At 50.8% G+C, this 16,783-nt stretch overlaps 5 protein-coding genes across 5 annotated transcripts; 3 read left to right on the forward strand and 2 right to left on the reverse strand.

The window, feature by feature from the left end:
* Window positions 1–3,457: 3,457 nt before the first annotated feature.
* idi1 (isopentenyl-diphosphate delta-isomerase IDI1) lies at window positions 3,458–4,439 on the forward strand (the record flags this gene model as incomplete). The annotated part of the gene is made up of 3 exons (XM_053096959.1): window positions 3,458–3,698; window positions 3,802–4,140; window positions 4,204–4,439. The coding sequence occupies 3 exons, from the start codon at window positions 3,458–3,460 to the stop codon at window positions 4,437–4,439; spliced, it is 816 nt and encodes a 271-aa protein (XP_052958885.1).
* Window positions 4,440–4,688: 249 nt separating this feature from the next.
* On the reverse strand, window positions 4,689–5,279 carry KD926_002283 (DUF202 domain-containing protein; the record flags this gene model as incomplete). The annotated part of the gene is made up of 2 exons (XM_053096961.1): window positions 4,689–5,121; window positions 5,179–5,279. 2 exons carry the CDS (start codon window positions 5,277–5,279, stop codon window positions 4,689–4,691), a joined length of 534 nt encoding a protein of 177 aa, XP_052958886.1.
* Window positions 5,280–6,270: 991 nt separating this feature from the next.
* KD926_002284 (MATE family efflux transporter) lies at window positions 6,271–8,213 on the forward strand (the record flags this gene model as incomplete). Its single annotated transcript, XM_053096962.1, has 2 exons — window positions 6,271–7,347; window positions 7,407–8,213. 2 exons carry the CDS (start codon window positions 6,271–6,273, stop codon window positions 8,211–8,213), a joined length of 1,884 nt encoding a protein of 627 aa, XP_052958887.1.
* A 524-nt stretch (window positions 8,214–8,737) lies between these two features.
* KD926_002285 (putative replication factor-a protein) lies at window positions 8,738–9,761 on the reverse strand (the record flags this gene model as incomplete). The annotated part of the gene is made up of 3 exons (XM_053096963.1): window positions 8,738–9,496; window positions 9,568–9,662; window positions 9,707–9,761. The coding sequence occupies 3 exons, from the start codon at window positions 9,759–9,761 to the stop codon at window positions 8,738–8,740; spliced, it is 909 nt and encodes a 302-aa protein (XP_052958888.1).
* A 340-nt stretch (window positions 9,762–10,101) lies between these two features.
* Window positions 10,102–12,915, forward strand: KD926_002286 (ATP-dependent RNA helicase DBP10; the record flags this gene model as incomplete). Its single annotated transcript, XM_053096964.1, has 1 exon — window positions 10,102–12,915. The coding sequence occupies one exon, from the start codon at window positions 10,102–10,104 to the stop codon at window positions 12,913–12,915; it is 2,814 nt and encodes a 937-aa protein (XP_052958889.1).
* Window positions 12,916–16,783: the final 3,868 nt, after the last annotated feature.

Here is a 16,783-nt window from a genome sequence, read left to right on the forward strand (position 1 = left end):
TAGTCAAGCCTTGGGTTTGACGATACTATTGCCGATATTGGAAAACCATGACTATATAGTATCGTGAACAGCCCTAGGTACCACATCTACTGTCTGTTATGCTGCGGATGACCAAGAGCAAGCACCTTGCCTCTATGCTTGAGAAGGGCGTATAAGTGTGCAGGTCATTGCCATCAACGCAGGGGGTCAAATAATGCCAAGAATTTACCTGCGCCATGCCCTCGGGCGGTGTGGTCTCAGATAAATAGACCTTCGGACTTGATCACTTTCTTTGTATGTAATGTACCACAACATTAAACAACATTGCGAAGTTGCATCATAATGGGGGATCAAGCACAACATATTAGGGAGCGTATCATAGATCAGATCCCAGAGACAATTTACAAACTCTTCCAGGATGTTGATTCCCGACCAATTCGATTACTGGGCGACACTCCCAACAGCTTACTCGACCCTGGAGATTATCTAGGATCTATACGTCCATTCGTGTCGAAGGCTCAGTGTGCTATTCGCAATTGCCGTCCAGACTTCCAAACTCGTTTTCTCGCTATGAATGTATAGCCCGGAAACCACGCCTCTTTCGTCCTAGACGTCAACAATATCGACTACGTCTATGAGACTGCTCATACTGATACGACTCCAGTTCCTATCTACGTTCTTCGACAGGCGAAGAGGAAAATAAGCATCACCAGACAGCGACAACTGGACGCTACAATTGCCGAGAGACTGAGAGAGACGCACAATGGGCATGGGAATGACCCTCTGCCGCTGCTTGATGATTTTAATCAGACTGTTTAAAATCATAGTTCGCGTAGTCTTCGGCGGTAGATCTACAACGTGATCATCTGCGTTTCCCCTCAATTGCTCAACATTCATATTGAACTTCAACCCCCCATCAGATTTTGGTTCTGCTGACTCTCGCCTACGCCGGATGGTGTCTGCGATGCTGAGGTCTACCAATCAATCATCTTCAACTACATTTGCTCAATCCTTCTCTACATTCGATCAATTCCTATATTCAAGATTAGTTGTTGGAACTCACCTAAGGAGGGAGGGAGAGAGAGAGAGCGCGCGCAAGAAAGGGAGACATCTACACTGCGGAGCTGAAATCCAAGGAGGAAGCCAAGATCTTCACTTCACAAATTTATGACCTGATAAAATCCACTCGCAAGCTTGAAGTACCAGATCATACTAGCCACCAGAGTGTGTGCAAGGGGTTCCGAGAAAACAGACAATATAAACCTGAAGTAGCTGTATTGTATCAATACCTAGTCCGAATACAGTGCCGTCAAGTATGGAATGTAATAGTTTAAATAGACAGGTGGGCTGTTAAGAAGCAAAGTTACTTCAACAAAAGTCCATCAACATTTCGTTTGCATCTGCCAAAGAACCGGCAAATCAGTATCTGGACGCGAGAAGTGTTGATAAATACTTTCCTCAAATTGTTGAGTATCACTCACTGAATACTTCAATTGTTGTATGGCGAAAGAAATGAGTAATGTGGTCGCCTAAAGTGTAAGTGTCTGCTCGAGAATGCATGTGGTACGTATCTTTGAAACCACAAATGTCTTTCTTCTCTTGGATCGTTCCTAACTCTACTCCCATTGTTTTAAATGAGAACAGGTGAGTCAAGTCTCATCGTGTCCAAATGGCAAAGATACAACCAACTGGCAGAATCTTAAGTTCGGAGGGGCAATGGTGTTTATCTACGCAGCAACCATTCCTTTCGTGATTTTACTATTTCTCACGCTGCCCTCCTTCCAGCTGGACTCGGATTGAAAAAAAGGAATAGATGCAGACTCCATGGCAAGGCAAGGCAAGGCAAGGCAAGGCGAGACAAGAAGAACAAGCACGATGGCATCATCGCGATATTTGGCACTTTCTTATTCCAAATAATGGCGGGCAGCCAATGGGAGGGTGCATTTTATTAAAGTAAAACGTACTACGGAGTAGGCAGGCAATGGGTTAAGATAAGAATGGTAATGGACATGTAGGTAGGTAGGGATGATGTACCCCTCATTTGGAATTGATCCTTGAATCGATTTAGTAATATCTTGTCGTATTATGGACAGCCTAGACCTCCCCGTGTAGAAATAGATGCAGGCAGTAATAAATACTACATTGGAATGTTGTACGTGAGCATTAACTGGCAGAAAGAGGTTTTATGTTCTATCTGCAAGTTTCCATTTCTTTAACCAATGTCTTTCTTCCTGCATTTGCTACATCTAGTTACACCCGCTTCTAGATTACGGAGTACTGGCTGTACCGTCCCGCAATTAGTAGGAAATACTGTGAAGTACAGTGTGTACAACACCAAGACATCCCCCTCACTTGGATCCTGGTCCTCAAGGCCGGGTGCAGGAGGATATTGGTGTGACGATGCAAGGTCGTTTCCCGTAGTATTTCCTCGCTTACGCAAACATTCTATTGGATCGGATGCTCTCTGTTCAGCAGCTACCCCCTCAAATGCTTGCTTACCTGCCTATCTGCTACAGCTGCCTTGTACCTTGTCTGCTGATTTGTGAGTAGCCAGTGACTTGGCTATATCATGTGATCCAGTATAGCCCAGGACAGGGATGAACATAAGCAAGCGCCTCGAAAAGGAATTGAACATCCGAAACAACACTTCAGCCCATGCTATTGGGGGCCGCATTTGCCGGATCAAGGATGGAGCGGGAGATCCTCCGGTCTGTTCTTCATCATTTAATTGTTGGATGGGAGGGCGAGTTGACTGAGGGTTTATATATAGTATCGAGTAGGAGCTGTGCGTATGGCTCTGCCTCGACTGCTTCTGAATCTGAGGATGAGGTGGGCTATACCCGGCAGGTTTAGACTTGGTCTTGGTCTTGGGCTTAGCTAAGATCTCGACAACTTGCCCTGGCCTACCGTCGGAAAATATACGATCGGATCGGTGGAGACGTGTGTGATCTTTCGCTGTCCAGGCCTTCCACAGCTTTGGGGGTATACGGTTCTACATGATCGTAAATCCGCCGGGCGGACCGAGGAATGTGGGGTATGTGACTGGGTGGAAAAAACAGCAAGCAATCACAAGAGCCAAGGTAGTAGATGTTGGGGGTGTGGCGTTTCGGTGGATATAGTGGAAGTAAACCGCGTAAGCCGCATTTTTGTGTTCCGACTTCCGACTTTCAATAATGTCTCGTGGATAACTAGTGACACCAAGGGAGCAGGTGGTACCGGATGTCGCCAGCGATGGTCAAGCAAGGGGAGACGAGACGAGAGAGCAGGAATGTTACTACTCCGTATCTGCAGTCCCCCGCAATGGGGAGGGAAACCCTCCGTTCTGCCGCCCGTTGCCGCCCCGGCGTATCTCCTTCCCGAAAGCAAAAAAGAAAAATAGGGAAAAGGGTCGAGATAAATAAGAACTGGCCGTCTTGCTTTCTTTCTTCCCCGCCTCCCTTCAATCGTTCTTATTGATAGCCACCAGCACAGACAAAACATGAGTGCTACCACTACGATTACCGCGCCGCCCCGCATCACCGCGGAAAACGTTGCCACGCTTTTCCCGGATGTCGATACCTCGCTGGCTCGCGAGGTCTTCCCCGCCGCCAGTGGGAACTCGGTGCGGGAGGGCGGCGAATTGGCGGGATACGACGAGGAGCAGGTCCGGCTGATGGAGGAGGTGTGCATCGTGCTGGATGACGATGACAAGCCGATTGGGAGCGCCAGTAAGAAGACATGTATGTTTCCATCTTCTCTTGAATTGTTGAGTTGTTGAAGATTGGCGGATTCACGGTCGGCCATTTGTATTTCTTCCCTTCGCTGACCATAGATGTGCTACAGGCCACCTGATGCCCAACATCGACAAGGGCCTCCTTCACCGCGCCTTCTCCGTCTTCCTGTTCGACTCCAACAAGCGCCTGCTGCTCCAGCAGCGCGCCTCCGAGAAGATCACCTTCCCCGACATGTGGACGAATACCTGCTGCTCCCACCCCTTGGGAATTCCCGGCGAGACCGGCGCCCAGCTGGACGCCGCCGTGCTGGGCGTGAAGCGCGCAGCGCAGCGCAAGCTGGAACAGGAGCTAGGAATCAAGCCTGAGCAGGTGCCGTTATACAAGTTCGAGTTCTTCACAAGGATCCATTACAAGGCCCCGAGCGATGGAAAGTGGGGAGAGCATGAGAGTACGTGACTCATAATCTTAGGATGCGGGATTTTGGACCCCTGGCTAACTAGGCGTACTCTAGTCGATTATATCCTCTTCATCCAGGCCGACGTCGATCTGAACGAGAACCCCAACGAGGTCCGCGACACGAAGTATGTCTCGGCCGATGAACTGAAGGCCATGTTCGAGCAGCCCGGCCTGAAGTTCACGCCTTGGTTCAAGCTTATCTGCAACTCGATGCTGTTCGAGTGGTGGAGCCACCTGGGCACTGCCGCGTTGGACAAGTACAAGGGCGAGACGGAGATTCGCCGGATGTGAAATCGTACAATACGGACCCATTCGCTATGAATCTGTTGTGGAACGGTGGACGACCGCAGTCCATCGCAATTGCTGACTGTTTATTTCTTGTTCTATTTTCGGAGTATACCATGACAAGCCTGTTGAATATTTAATTTTATTACCTTCACCTTGAAGCTGAATTGAACAAATTGCATTATTATGTCACACGCTATCTCCTGATTCGTATATTCACCTTATAGGATATATGTACACCCACAAGTCTCAGAGCTAGGATTGGTCCGAGGACTTTGCATCGGTCACCAGAAACAGTATACAGCTGCCCAGGATCACCACGCCCACCACCGTAAAAGTCATCTGCGTCTTCCACCCGCTCTGCACCAACGCCGCCCGCCGACTATACTTCATCACCGTTTTTATGTAGTTTGCAAACCCGTTCACTAGGGCCGCGATGCTCAACACCCAGAAGATGATGCCCAGCGGTAAAGCCATGCGTCGTTCGAGACCTGTCGGTTGGCCGTGGAAGTGGAACGAGATGATGATGGCCAGGGACACCACGCCCAGGTACATAGAGAGCCGGAGCCAGGAGAGGAAGGTTCGTTCGTTGGCGCAGTGGTCGCGGGCGTCGGAAGTGGCGTTTTCGAAAAGTAGGGCGCCGAAGATGGGTCGGGTGAGGAAAATGTGTTGGTTGTCTTCGAGATGGCTTTCCCCGGTTTCCCGTTAGTTGGGCTCTGTGAGTGAGAGCGTTTGTAGTACTCACTCATTTACCATGACAGGTTTTGAGTTCGTCATGTTGATGAGGGGGTTGTAAGGTGGGCGCTGCGAGGACGATGCCTCGGGTCCTTCTTGGACGTCTGCCATGTTGGCGGAGTGTCGACGACGATGGGGGAAGGATAGTTGTGATTCTGACGTTTCATCAACAACAGGGGGGCATGTTGCTTCTTCAGACGAGCGACAAGCAGCCCCGGGACTCGTCGTCCTCTTCGTAGGCCGCTGGTGTCGAGGAAAGAAAAGGCCGGCGTGGATGGAGCATCCGATGACTGGCCCACGTGACGGGTCTATGCTCGTTCGGGAATGATGTCATGTGTCTTGAGTCCCCCTCCCGTTGAGTGCATCGCGTTGCTCTTCTTGTGAAGTCTTCCATCATGCTTGGAACCCCGGTTCTTTGCGGAGTGGACACCGCAAGTCATGAACTGACAGATCTTGATCGGCAACCTCCACCCGAAGCAAGAATGTCTTTGGAACCCACGGCTGCGCCCTTTGACGGTGGGGTTGCCAATTGCGGGGCGGCTGGGAGCGGCTGGCTGCTGTTATTTGATCTTCATTATTGAAGAGCTATCCTCGTAGGGAATGGTCATGTTTACACCGACCATTTCCTCGCTGACTACCCTTGCGTGCTCCATGCCTGCAACTGGTGCTCCGACAGCAGTAGCAAGGATGCGCGGTATAACGCCAGTATAGACAATCATGAGTCACTGACCAATGCGCGCAGTGGATCCCGCTCTTTGTAGGGTTTAATCTCTGGGAGGCAAAATTCTGTCGATTGTCTCCGAAGTCCGAACGAAACTAACCTAAGCTAAATACTAAAAGCTAGTTCCGTCCCCGCTTCGCGCCTTGCAGTCTGCTTACTTTTTTTTTTCTTTCTTCCTTTCCGTCTTTCCGTCTCGCTCGCTCGCTCGCCCTTTCTCTCTCTTGCGAGTCAAGAACTCTGAGGCTTCTCATTCTCTCGTACTCCGTCTCATCCAAGAGTCATGCGGGGGTTTAGTGGCGGACTAAACCATAACTAAATCCAATTAGATTCTCAGTTGATTGATTCATTGACTCACTTCATTTTTACTCATTTATAGCCATCATGGCCGGTGCCAAGAATGCGCGTTCGCTCAGCGCAGCAGAACAGCAGACCATCCAGGGACAATTCCGGTCCAGTTCCCCCCTCGCAGAGACGGCGATTGCTCGGGACTTGGAGAGTTATGCGGACGACGAAAGCTCCGCGCTAACTACTGACGACGATGCGTCCGAGACGTCTACGATCCGCGCGATGAACAGCCACACCGGCACGAACCCCCATTCCCTAGCTGGCTCGTACCAGCGGCCGAGCTTCTTTACCACCGTATCCCATGCGACGGTTGTGCCCCACCGCGCGGAGCATGAAGGGTTGACGCGGAGGGAGCGCGAGCAGGCCATTGAGGACGAGCGGAATCTTCTTAGCGATAACAATGTCGTGGGATCTGCTGGACCGAGGAAGGAACGGCGGAGCCAGGATTCCGGGGCGAGGCCGGTGGAAACCACGTCTTTACTGGGCCCTCGACGCGCAAGCTCGCATTCGAATGCTGAGGATGCTGATGAGATTGATCGCAAGTGGGAGGAGGCAGTGATGGCCGGGTTGATTCACACGACGTGGAAGCGGGAAGCACAGGTCATTGGGAAGAATGCCGCGCCGTTAATGGTTACCTTTCTCTTGCAGTACTCTTTGACGGTGGCTAGTATCTTCACGCTGGGTCATCTGGGCAAAAAGGAACTGGGCGCGGTCAGTCTGGCCAGTATGACAGCGAATATCACCGGATATGCGGTCTACCAGGGCCTCGCGACCAGTTTGGATACGCTGTGCGCTCAGGCCTACGGGTCTGGCCGGAAGAAACTGGTGGGTCTGCAGATGCAGAAGATGGTCTTTTTCCTCTGGATCATATCTGTACCGATCGTCGTTTTGTGGTTCTTTGGAGACCGAGTCCTTCTTCGGATTGTGCCGGAAAAAGAAGTTGCGCAGCTGGCCGGCCTGTATTTGAAAGTGGTTGCACTGGGCGCTCCGGGATATGCCTGCTTTGAGAGTGGGAAGCGTTACGTGCAAGCGCAGGGCCTGTTTTCTGCATCCCTGTACGTTTTACTTATCTGTGCGCCTGTCAATGCGTTCATGAACTGGCTGTTTGTTTGGGTACGTACCACTGGCTTTGATAGCTCTATCTACCGATCTGTCAAGCTAACAAACACTAGAAATTCAACTGGGGATTTGTTGGTGCTCCGATTGCAGTGGCCATCACGGATAACCTCATGCCTCTTTTCCTATTCCTTTACGTATATTTTGTCGCCGGTGGCGAGTGCTGGAACGGATTTACTTACAGAGCCTTCCGCAACTGGGGCCCAATGGTCCGACTTGCTCTGCCTGGTTTGCTTATGGTCGAGGCCGAATGTCTTGCCTTTGAAATCCTGACGCTGGGGTCTTCGTACCTCGGCACAACTCCCCTGGCAGCGCAGTCGGTCTTGTCTACGATCTCCAGCATTACCTTCCAGATTCCTTTCCCTCTCTCGATTTCCGGTAGCACGCGGGTCGCGAACTTGATCGGAGCGACCCTGGTCGACGCCGCTAAAACATCCGCCAAAGTGACTATGGTCGGTGCTGTGATCGTCGGTCTGCTCAACATGCTCTTCCTGTCTTCCCTGCGCGACTACATCCCTCGACTCTTCACATCGGACGAAGAAGTTGTCGAACTCGTTGCGCAAGTCCTTCCCCTTTGCGCCGCATTCCAACTTTTCGACGCTCTAGCCGCCAACTGCAACGGTATCCTCCGAGGAATCGGCCGGCAGGAAATCGGCGGCTATGTCCAGCTCTTCTGCTACTATGCCATCGCCATGCCAATCAGCTTCGGCACCACTTTCGCTCTCGGCTGGGGCCTGTTCGGTCTGTGGTCTGGCGTCGCTCTCGCTCTTCTCCTGGTGTCGATAATCGAAGCGGTGTTCCTCCGCCAGACGAACTGGGACCGGTCCGTCGAGGACGCATTGGAACGAAATGCTGCGACGTAGACTCCACCCCCTCTTTCTTGTAATTGCGTGCACATATATATATGATCGACGTGTAACAGTTTTGGTTGGCTTTTGTGACTTCATTGCATGTTCGTACCATGAGAATGTACAAAAGTTTCCTTTGGGGATACCCTTTACGTGGTCATGATTATGTATAATGTTCTGTTTGTGTGTTGACTTCAATTGTTTCTTGGTTTTAACTCTGTGGTTTGAAACTCGCGTGTGACTAGAATGAACATATTACTACTACCATATTTTTTTGGTATTCCCATATCATACCTAGTTAGTCTGCAGAAGAATACATAGCCTCAAACTCGGAATAAGCATTAATACACTAACTTCATGACCTTGCAATTCCTGTTTCATAGACTTAAAAAAGAAGTTGCTCTTAAAAAAATACATATAAATCAACCATGAATAAATCTTTTATCCCCAACCACATGAATAACGAAAAGCCTCGCAACCATAGTAAACATACTCAACTCCACGAGAGGCAGAAAACAAACGACGAAGAAACAGTGAAACTAGTAATCCAACAGGGCCCAAGTCTGCTCATCCACCGTCGGAAAGATCATACCCGCCGTCAACAGCTCGTCTCCGGCGCGCGACACATCGGGCAACGGCAGACCCAACTTCGCCGCGATCATCTGGACGTGCAAGCCTTCGTTATTCTGCGGCTCCGTCTTCAGGAGATTGTAGACGCGCTTTGCGGCGGGCGTCATAGAAGGCAAAGCCCGGTTCCCAGCCGCTCCGTAATCATCGACGCCGCCCATCGAGGCATCACCTCCGGCCCCAACCGCATTACCGCCAGCGCCGCCAGCGCCAGCACCACCCGGGGGACCCCTCGTGAAAAACAAATGCACCGCGGCAGCCTCCAGCAGATGGAAATGCAACTCATTGATATCCGTCACAGGACGAACAGAATGCGCGCCCACAAACCGCTTATTCCCGAACGCCTTCAATTTGCCGAAGATCTTCGCGTAGCCGTTTAACTCGACCTGATCCTTTCCAGGCTTGCCGGGTCCCTTGGCGCCGTCGTCCGTGTCCATGTTATCGGCTGTCGTAGAGTCGATCCACTGCTTCGCTTCGATCTCGCCGGTGCCGTCGTCGATCTTGTATGTGACGTTTGTGCTCTGCGAGCTGATATTGCGGACTTGTCCGATGAAGCAGAGGCTTGAGACGTCGGCGCCGTCGATCTGATAGTTCGCTTCTGGGTAGGGCTGCGAGGCGTCGAGTGCTTGTTTGACGGTGATAGGGCGGAGGGTGGTGTTGTTGAAGTCGCCCTGCGGAGGGAAAAGAGAGAGATGTTAGTAGAGGGGGGTGACGGTGGGTGGGATAATGAGGTCTTTGGTACCTTTCCACCCGCTGGGCTGTTCGCTTCGCCGGGCATGAAGCCGCCGCCGCCGCCGCCGGAGCCGTATTGCGAGTTTCCGTAGCTGTTGTAGTTATCTGGATGAAGGGTGCAGATATTAGCGATGAGGTGCGCGAGAAACTGGAATATTTGCCAGAATGCTGAGGAGGTAGAAGAGGGAAGAGGTAATTACCCATATTAGTTTATCAAAGAGTAGGCAGCTCTGTGTGTGTGCGTGCTGGTAAATCCGGGACAGTGAGTGCAGAACTGTGAAAAAGAAGGCGACAAGCAGTGAACATCAATCATTATCCATTTTACCGCTTCGGGACGTGTTGGACGCGTCGCGGGGGACCTGTATGTTTGCCTTGTTTGCATCCCTGAGTCGGGAGCTCGGGCTCGAATTGATCCGTTATTCTTCACCGCCTTGGGAACTTTTTTTTTTCTCTGTCAAAAAAAAGTTCGAGGCCAAGCCGACGAGGAGGAAAACAATAACTTCCAGATCAGTTCGATTTTTCGACTGATTATCAATACCTCAACATGCCTGCTCGTGCTCGACGAGCGGCCTCTCCGGCGATGTCGGAGAACGAATTCGACATCACGAATGCCCTGTTTCAGAATGATAGCGATTCCGACAACGAGCAACAGTCTGCGAAAGCCTCCAAGCGGCCGAAGCCCGCCCCGGCACAGGACCTGGATTTTCTCGGAGGAGCAGGAGCTGCCGGCGACGATGACGATGATAACGACGAGGCGTTTATCGCGGAGAAGCAGGCATCTGCGAACCGGAAGGGATCGAATCTCAAGGGTCGCACGGTGAAGAAGGGTGGTGGATTCCAAGCCATGGGATTGAATGCGAATCTACTGAAGGCGATCACTCGGAAGGGTTTCTCGGTGCCTACGCCGATTCAGCGAAAGACCATCCCCGTGATCATGGACGACCAAGACGTTGTCGGTATGGCTCGAACGGGATCCGGAAAGACCGCTGCGTTCGTGATTCCGATGATCGAGAAGTTGAAGGCGCACAGCACCATGATCGGATCGCGAGGATTGATTATGTCGCCGTCCCGTGAATTGGCGTTGCAGACGCTGAAGGTCGTCAAGGAGCTGAGCAAGGGCACGGATCTGAAGTGTGTTCTTCTGGTTGGTGGTGATAGTTTGGAGGAACAGTTCGGAATGATGGCCGGCAACCCGGATATTGTGATCGCGACTCCCGGACGTTTCTTGCATTTGAAGGTGGAGATGAATCTCGACTTGTCCAGTATCCGATACGTGGTGTTCGATGAGGCCGATCGACTCTTCGAGATGGGTTTTGCCGCGCAGTTGACCGAAATTTTGCACGGTCTGCCTCACAATCGTCAAACGCTACTGTTCTCCGCTACGTTGCCCAAGTCGCTGGTAGAATTCGCCCGGGCCGGCTTGCAGGAACCTACTCTGATTCGTTTGGATACCGAGAGCAAGATCTCTCCTGATCTTCAGAATGTTTTCTTCTCCGTGAAGTCCGCGGATAAGGAAGGATCTTTGCTTTACATCCTTCATGATGTTATTCAGATGCCCGTGGGTCCCACTGGGGTGCGTGAGAGGGTCTACGACGAGACGCTCGACCCGAAGAGCCCGAATTTCAAGAAGCGAAAACGCCCAGACTTTGGAAAAAAGAACATCTACAAAGAATCCCCGACAAAGCACTCGACCATCATCTTCGCGGCGACAAAACATCATGTGGACTTCTTGTACGGCCTTCTGCGCGAGTCTGGATTCGCCACATCCTACGCCTACGGCTCCCTCGACCAGACTGCCCGGAAGATCCAGGTGGAGAACTTCCGCAGGGGTGTCTCCAACATCCTGGTTGTGACCGATGTCGCAGCCCGTGGTATCGATATTCCTATTCTTGCCAACGTCATCAACTACGATTTCCCCTCCCAGCCTAAGATCTTTGTCCATCGTGTTGGTCGAACGGCTCGTGCCGGGCAGAAGGGATGGAGTTACAGTCTTGTTCGCGACTCCGACGCGCCTTATTTGCTCGACCTGCAGCTCTTCCTCGGAAGACGGTTGGTGGTTGGCCGCGAACAGGGCGACCAGGTCAACTTCGCCGAGGACGTGGTGGTCGGCAGCATTCCCCGAGACGGTCTGTCGCAGCGCTGCGAGTGGGTCACCAGAGTTTTGGATGACGATGCGGACGTCGCAGCGCAGCGGCTGGTGGCCACCAAGGGAGAGAAACTTTACATGCGGACTCGTAACGCCGCCTCGCTCGAAAGTGCCAAGCGAGCGAAGCAGGTTGTGAACTCCGAGGGCTGGTCCCATCTCCATCCCCTCTTCAACGAACCGGAAAACAACATGGAGGTGGAGCGCGAAAAGATGCTGGCGGTCATCGGAGGGTTCCGACCGCAGGAAACGATCTTCGAGGCGAACAGCCGACGCAACGGAAAGCACGAGAGCGAGGAAGCCATCGATACGATCAAGCGAGTCCGCGCGACGCTCGACTCGAAGAAAAAGAACAAATCGCAGGCCGATGGACAGTCGGAGTTTGTGGAAGAGGCAGCAACGACGGGTGCCGACGACGGTGAACAGGCTGGTGGTGCTGCTGGTGACAACGAAAATGACGAAGACGAAGGCCAGGGCCCGGCTGACAACATGTCGCTGGCTGACGAGTCCGATCTCGAAGTGACATTCTCGTCCTATTCGCAACCCAACAAAGCGAAGGACACGACGGCCTCCTTCCAAAACCCGGAATTTTTCATGTCCTACATGCCCAACACCACCAACTTGGCCGAAGATCGCGCCTACGGTGTACACACCGGCACCAACGTCAACTTCACGCAGGCCTCCCGCGGTGCGACCATGGACCTGCTCGGCGATGAAGGTGGCAAGAATTTCGCCGAACCTCGCACGCAGGTGCGCTGGGACAAGCGACACAAGAAGTACGTGTCACGGCAAAACGACGAGGACGGATCCAAGGGCGCGCACCTGGTTCGCGGCGAGAGTGGCGCCAAAATCGCGGCCAGTTTCCGCAGCGGCCGATTCGACGCCTGGAAGAAGGGCAAGCGACTCGGCCGCATGCCGCGGGTGGGTGAGGCAGAGGTCTCCGGCATGGGCGCCGACCTGCACAACCAGATGCACGGCAAACGCTTCAAGCACAAGAAGGAGCAGGCTCCCAAGCGGGCGGATCCTCTGCGTGCGGATTACGGCAGGATGAAGAAGAAGGGCGACGCTGCGCGGGAGCGCCATCTCTCGAAGGCTGGTGGTGCGGCGTCCAGCGGTAAGAGCGAGATCAGGAACACCGATGACATCCGGTTAGCGCGAAAGCAGAAGCAGAAGCGCAGGGAGAAGAATGCTCGCCCAACGAAGAAGAGAAACTAGACAGGCTGGTGTACAATTGTCTCTGTTGATGGGATGAGAGACCTCCAGGGTTTAATGTATATATTGATACCATTCTGTTTTACGAGAGCCGAGCAAATAGATGCTCTGTGGAAATATCTTCAAAAGTTCAACACTGCCCCGAGATGATGCTATCTTGACACCTCTATGTAAATCCTGTCTAAACAAAATCATACCAGAAAACATAAACATCAACAAATAAACAACACTTTTTTCTCCAAGAGCCGCCAGCCAACCAACCAAGCAGCCAAGAACCAGAACCAACCGGTACATTTCCAGACCGCCATAAGCAAGACAAGAAAAGAAAATAAACAAAAAAAGAAAACTTCCACTCCCAAGCCAACAACAGTCACCACAGACACACACACAGACAGGCAGATCCAGAACCCATAATTCAAAATAAAATAATAATCATAACAATAAGGCTCCATACGTATGCGCGCATGCATGCATACATGACATCGACATCGCTACCCAATCCAATTCTCCGCCACAACGGAGATCAACTAACTAACTCACCTTACATGGACATGGGTCGTGAATGGGTGGCTAGAAAGGAAGAAAGGCCAGAGAGATCCACCTCCACCTCCATCTCCACCGCCAAAGTAAGAATCTGGGACGCATCGGATTCAATAAAAGACATGTCACATTGCCGCATCACATCATATCACATTCACGTCCTGTTTGGGGTTAGTTAGTGGGATTAGTTAGTCCCCTAGGAATTGGGGAGGGAATATACTGTATACTAGAAACAGTGTAGGTAGGGTAATAGGTATGTATGTGGTGGTGGAATTGATTCTGGGGGCTTCTACTCGGTAGTGGAAGTAAGGAAGCCAATTCACCATCACCGTAACAAAGCAGGTTCTTCTTTCATATCAAAAGCAAAATGTCTAGATACTACGCTATGGGATAATACCTCCAACTAAGACTCTATAAAAAGCTACTCAATTAAGTACCCAGAAGAGTAAACTCACCTGCAGGTTCTTGGCTCCGAAACAGCCCGAGAGACTATTGGATGTGCGGACAGGAAAAATGTGACGTGGTGTGGATTTTGTCGTCAGTTTGCTTGGTACACAACTAGTTAGCAGTTGTAGGTTAGTCTTATCACGTACAGCATGTACAATGTATGTATGTACCTATGTATGTGCATTCTGACTGATTTACTATGTTTGGTAGGCTTGATGGCTGGGTAAGCTGCGCTGTGCGTATCTATTACATGCCTTAGTTATATTTTAGCTGGGCTGGGTTAAGGTGTTGATGTTGACGATGGGATTCAAGTGCTGGGAATTGGAAGAGTGTCTGGGTTAATTTAGTGGGAACAGGTACTTAGGTATTTATTTTGAAGTACGGAGTCGTGTGTGTGTGGTGAAAGGGTAGTCCTATGCCGATATACTGTCGCCCTAATCACAAACTAGAGCTATATGTAGATTATAGACGGACAAGAAATCTACCTCATCCTCAACCCATTCAACTTAAAGACAAAATTAGGATTAGGTTGCATTAAGTCGGAAAGGACCGGGATCGACGACATGGATTTTGACTTAGCATACTGCGAGCGTGTGGGTGCGTTGGAACCTATGAGTTGCTAACTACATGCTGACATACGTCTAAAGTTAACTGCCGAGCACAATGTTAACCCTTTCCAGCTGTCCTGTCCAGTTCAAATAGCCCGCCTGTAGTAAACATGCTTCAAGGAGTATGTCGCCGTAGACTTCAAGTTAAGTCTACAGACAGGTCGTACTAAGTATGGTAGGACAGCAGGGGGCATGCTCCACAGCTGCGAATACAACAAACATCCCGTTAAGAAGTTTATTAATTCTGGTGTATGGAGTACAGTATGTAAATGGTGGAAGCGAGTGACTACACTACTGTAAGTGACTTGATAGCTGACCACTACTGCTCTCTTGGCGCTTTTGATCCATTCCCCTCTTCCCCTACGGAGGATATACCTACCTCCCCTATGTTAGCAGGTACCTACATATACGACAGACAGCGTGATCATGCTAGCTATTAAGTGCTAGCACTAGCCAGAGTAATAGTCTTGCCGTAGGTAACTGGGCTAGATAGTCCTATTCTTTTGAATATGGATGACCTGAATGGGCCCATAGAGAATCAGCATGAACGGAGTAACTCGCTACGGAGAGAAACGAATATCTCCCCCGGGAAGAAACCGTCACAACATTTTTTATCCAATTCGCTTCGGGAGAATATAGGACATATCTCGTCAATTATTGAGTAACCCCCTTCCATCCGAGGGTCCGGGTATAGTTCCGCGACGAAAGGGGGGTTTTCTTTCGTTATTTTCCCATTGCGGTCCGATCCGAGGGAATTATTGATTTTATTTATATCTTCCTTGTAATTCTTTCTATCTCCACGGCAGAATATCCGACTTCTGAGTCGAGAGTCGCGAAGCAAATGAAAACGATAGAAGAGAGAAGAACAAAAAGGTCTCTCATAATAGGCATTATGACGAGAAGGTCTTTATTGCCGACTTGCAGAAACCTTGATACTGGTCACATCCTCACCGACACTCCGGCGAACTCACTTCATCTCAACCTCAACGTCAACCCCGCAACCCCGAAGAATAGAAGGGTTCCAACGCAGATGACGGATCATTAATTCATCCCTTGATGGTGGGCGGAGTTAAACGGTTCTTTCTCTTTTTTTTTTTTTTTTTTTTTTTTCAGATTTCTAGATAATCCGGCCATTTGTCCAAGGATCACTAACCGCCTACGCCGACATACATTGCACTGTACATACAGGTCGAGCAAGCGGTCGATCTGGTTCGCTCTCAAGGCCGCGTCGGCCGAGTCCCATGAACCCAGTCTTTTACTTTATGGAATTAACTTGATTGAGTTATTTTTCCTTCCCCCCTCTTGCGATTTCGACGCGCCACCCTCGCGTAAGCAGTCGTGGTAAGCAGGCAGAAAGACAAGCCAGTCAGTCCTTGCTCTGACCTTCCGAATGCATGGGAAACTATTGATAGAGGGTCCGCTTGGCCCTATGGTCGCTGCAACTGCAAGAACCAGCATTTCCCAACTTTCTGGGCCGTCACGAGGAAGACCCGAAGACCGACGATGTACGATCAATACTCAATATGCACCGTAGATAGGCGACAGGTCGGATGTCCAGAGTCTAGATCGAGAAGGGTAGGTGGTAGAAAATGCAAGGGAAAAAAATCATTGATGGGTGGTGACTAGGGCGTTTTGACTCTGCGCGATCTTCCCTGTTTTCTTTCCTTTTCTTTTCTTCTTTACTCGTTATTGCCATATTCCCCACCCGATAGACAAGTATCCTTCCCCTCCGAGGAGAAAAAAAGTCTGGGTCAGGATCATCGGATATCCATGTCAGCGCATTCGAGGATCGTGCGATTTTCATCGTCCGCTGGCGACCGGGGGGATTCCATGACCATTGGTCGTTTTCTTCCGATTTGGTCGTCATGCGAGATGAACGGACAGGAAATGGCCTCTTCGTTCTGGTATCTGGCGCCGGCGGAATCTCCTATCAGAGCGTGCGCCCAATCGTTCTGATCCTTTGATCCTCGTCTATCCCGGCTTACGTGGAATGCCACCTTGATCGGTGGATGTTGAGTTTGGGCAGTCGCGACGCAAGACCAATGTGCTGGAGGGTGCAGGTCTGGAAAATTAGTAGCTTATGATGTCTGGACAGACTTAGCAAAGTTCCTCGTGATGGCTTTGTGCTTGCGAGACTTGTCGTTTTTTCTTCTTCTGTTCCTGCACAGTTTGAAAGAAAGACGTAGAGTAAATTTGCAAAACAGTCTCAAGAAACCAGACAAGGAGATGTAATTACCGAGTTTCCAATAAGCTTTGGGCCATATGAGTTGGCTATA

The sequence above is a fragment of the Aspergillus affinis genome, assembly GCF_023601865.1.
Source record: "Aspergillus affinis strain CMG 70 chromosome Unknown NODE_14_length_433147_cov_86_863592, whole genome shotgun sequence".
Lineage (NCBI taxonomy): Eukaryota > Fungi > Ascomycota > Eurotiomycetes > Eurotiales > Aspergillaceae > Aspergillus > Aspergillus affinis.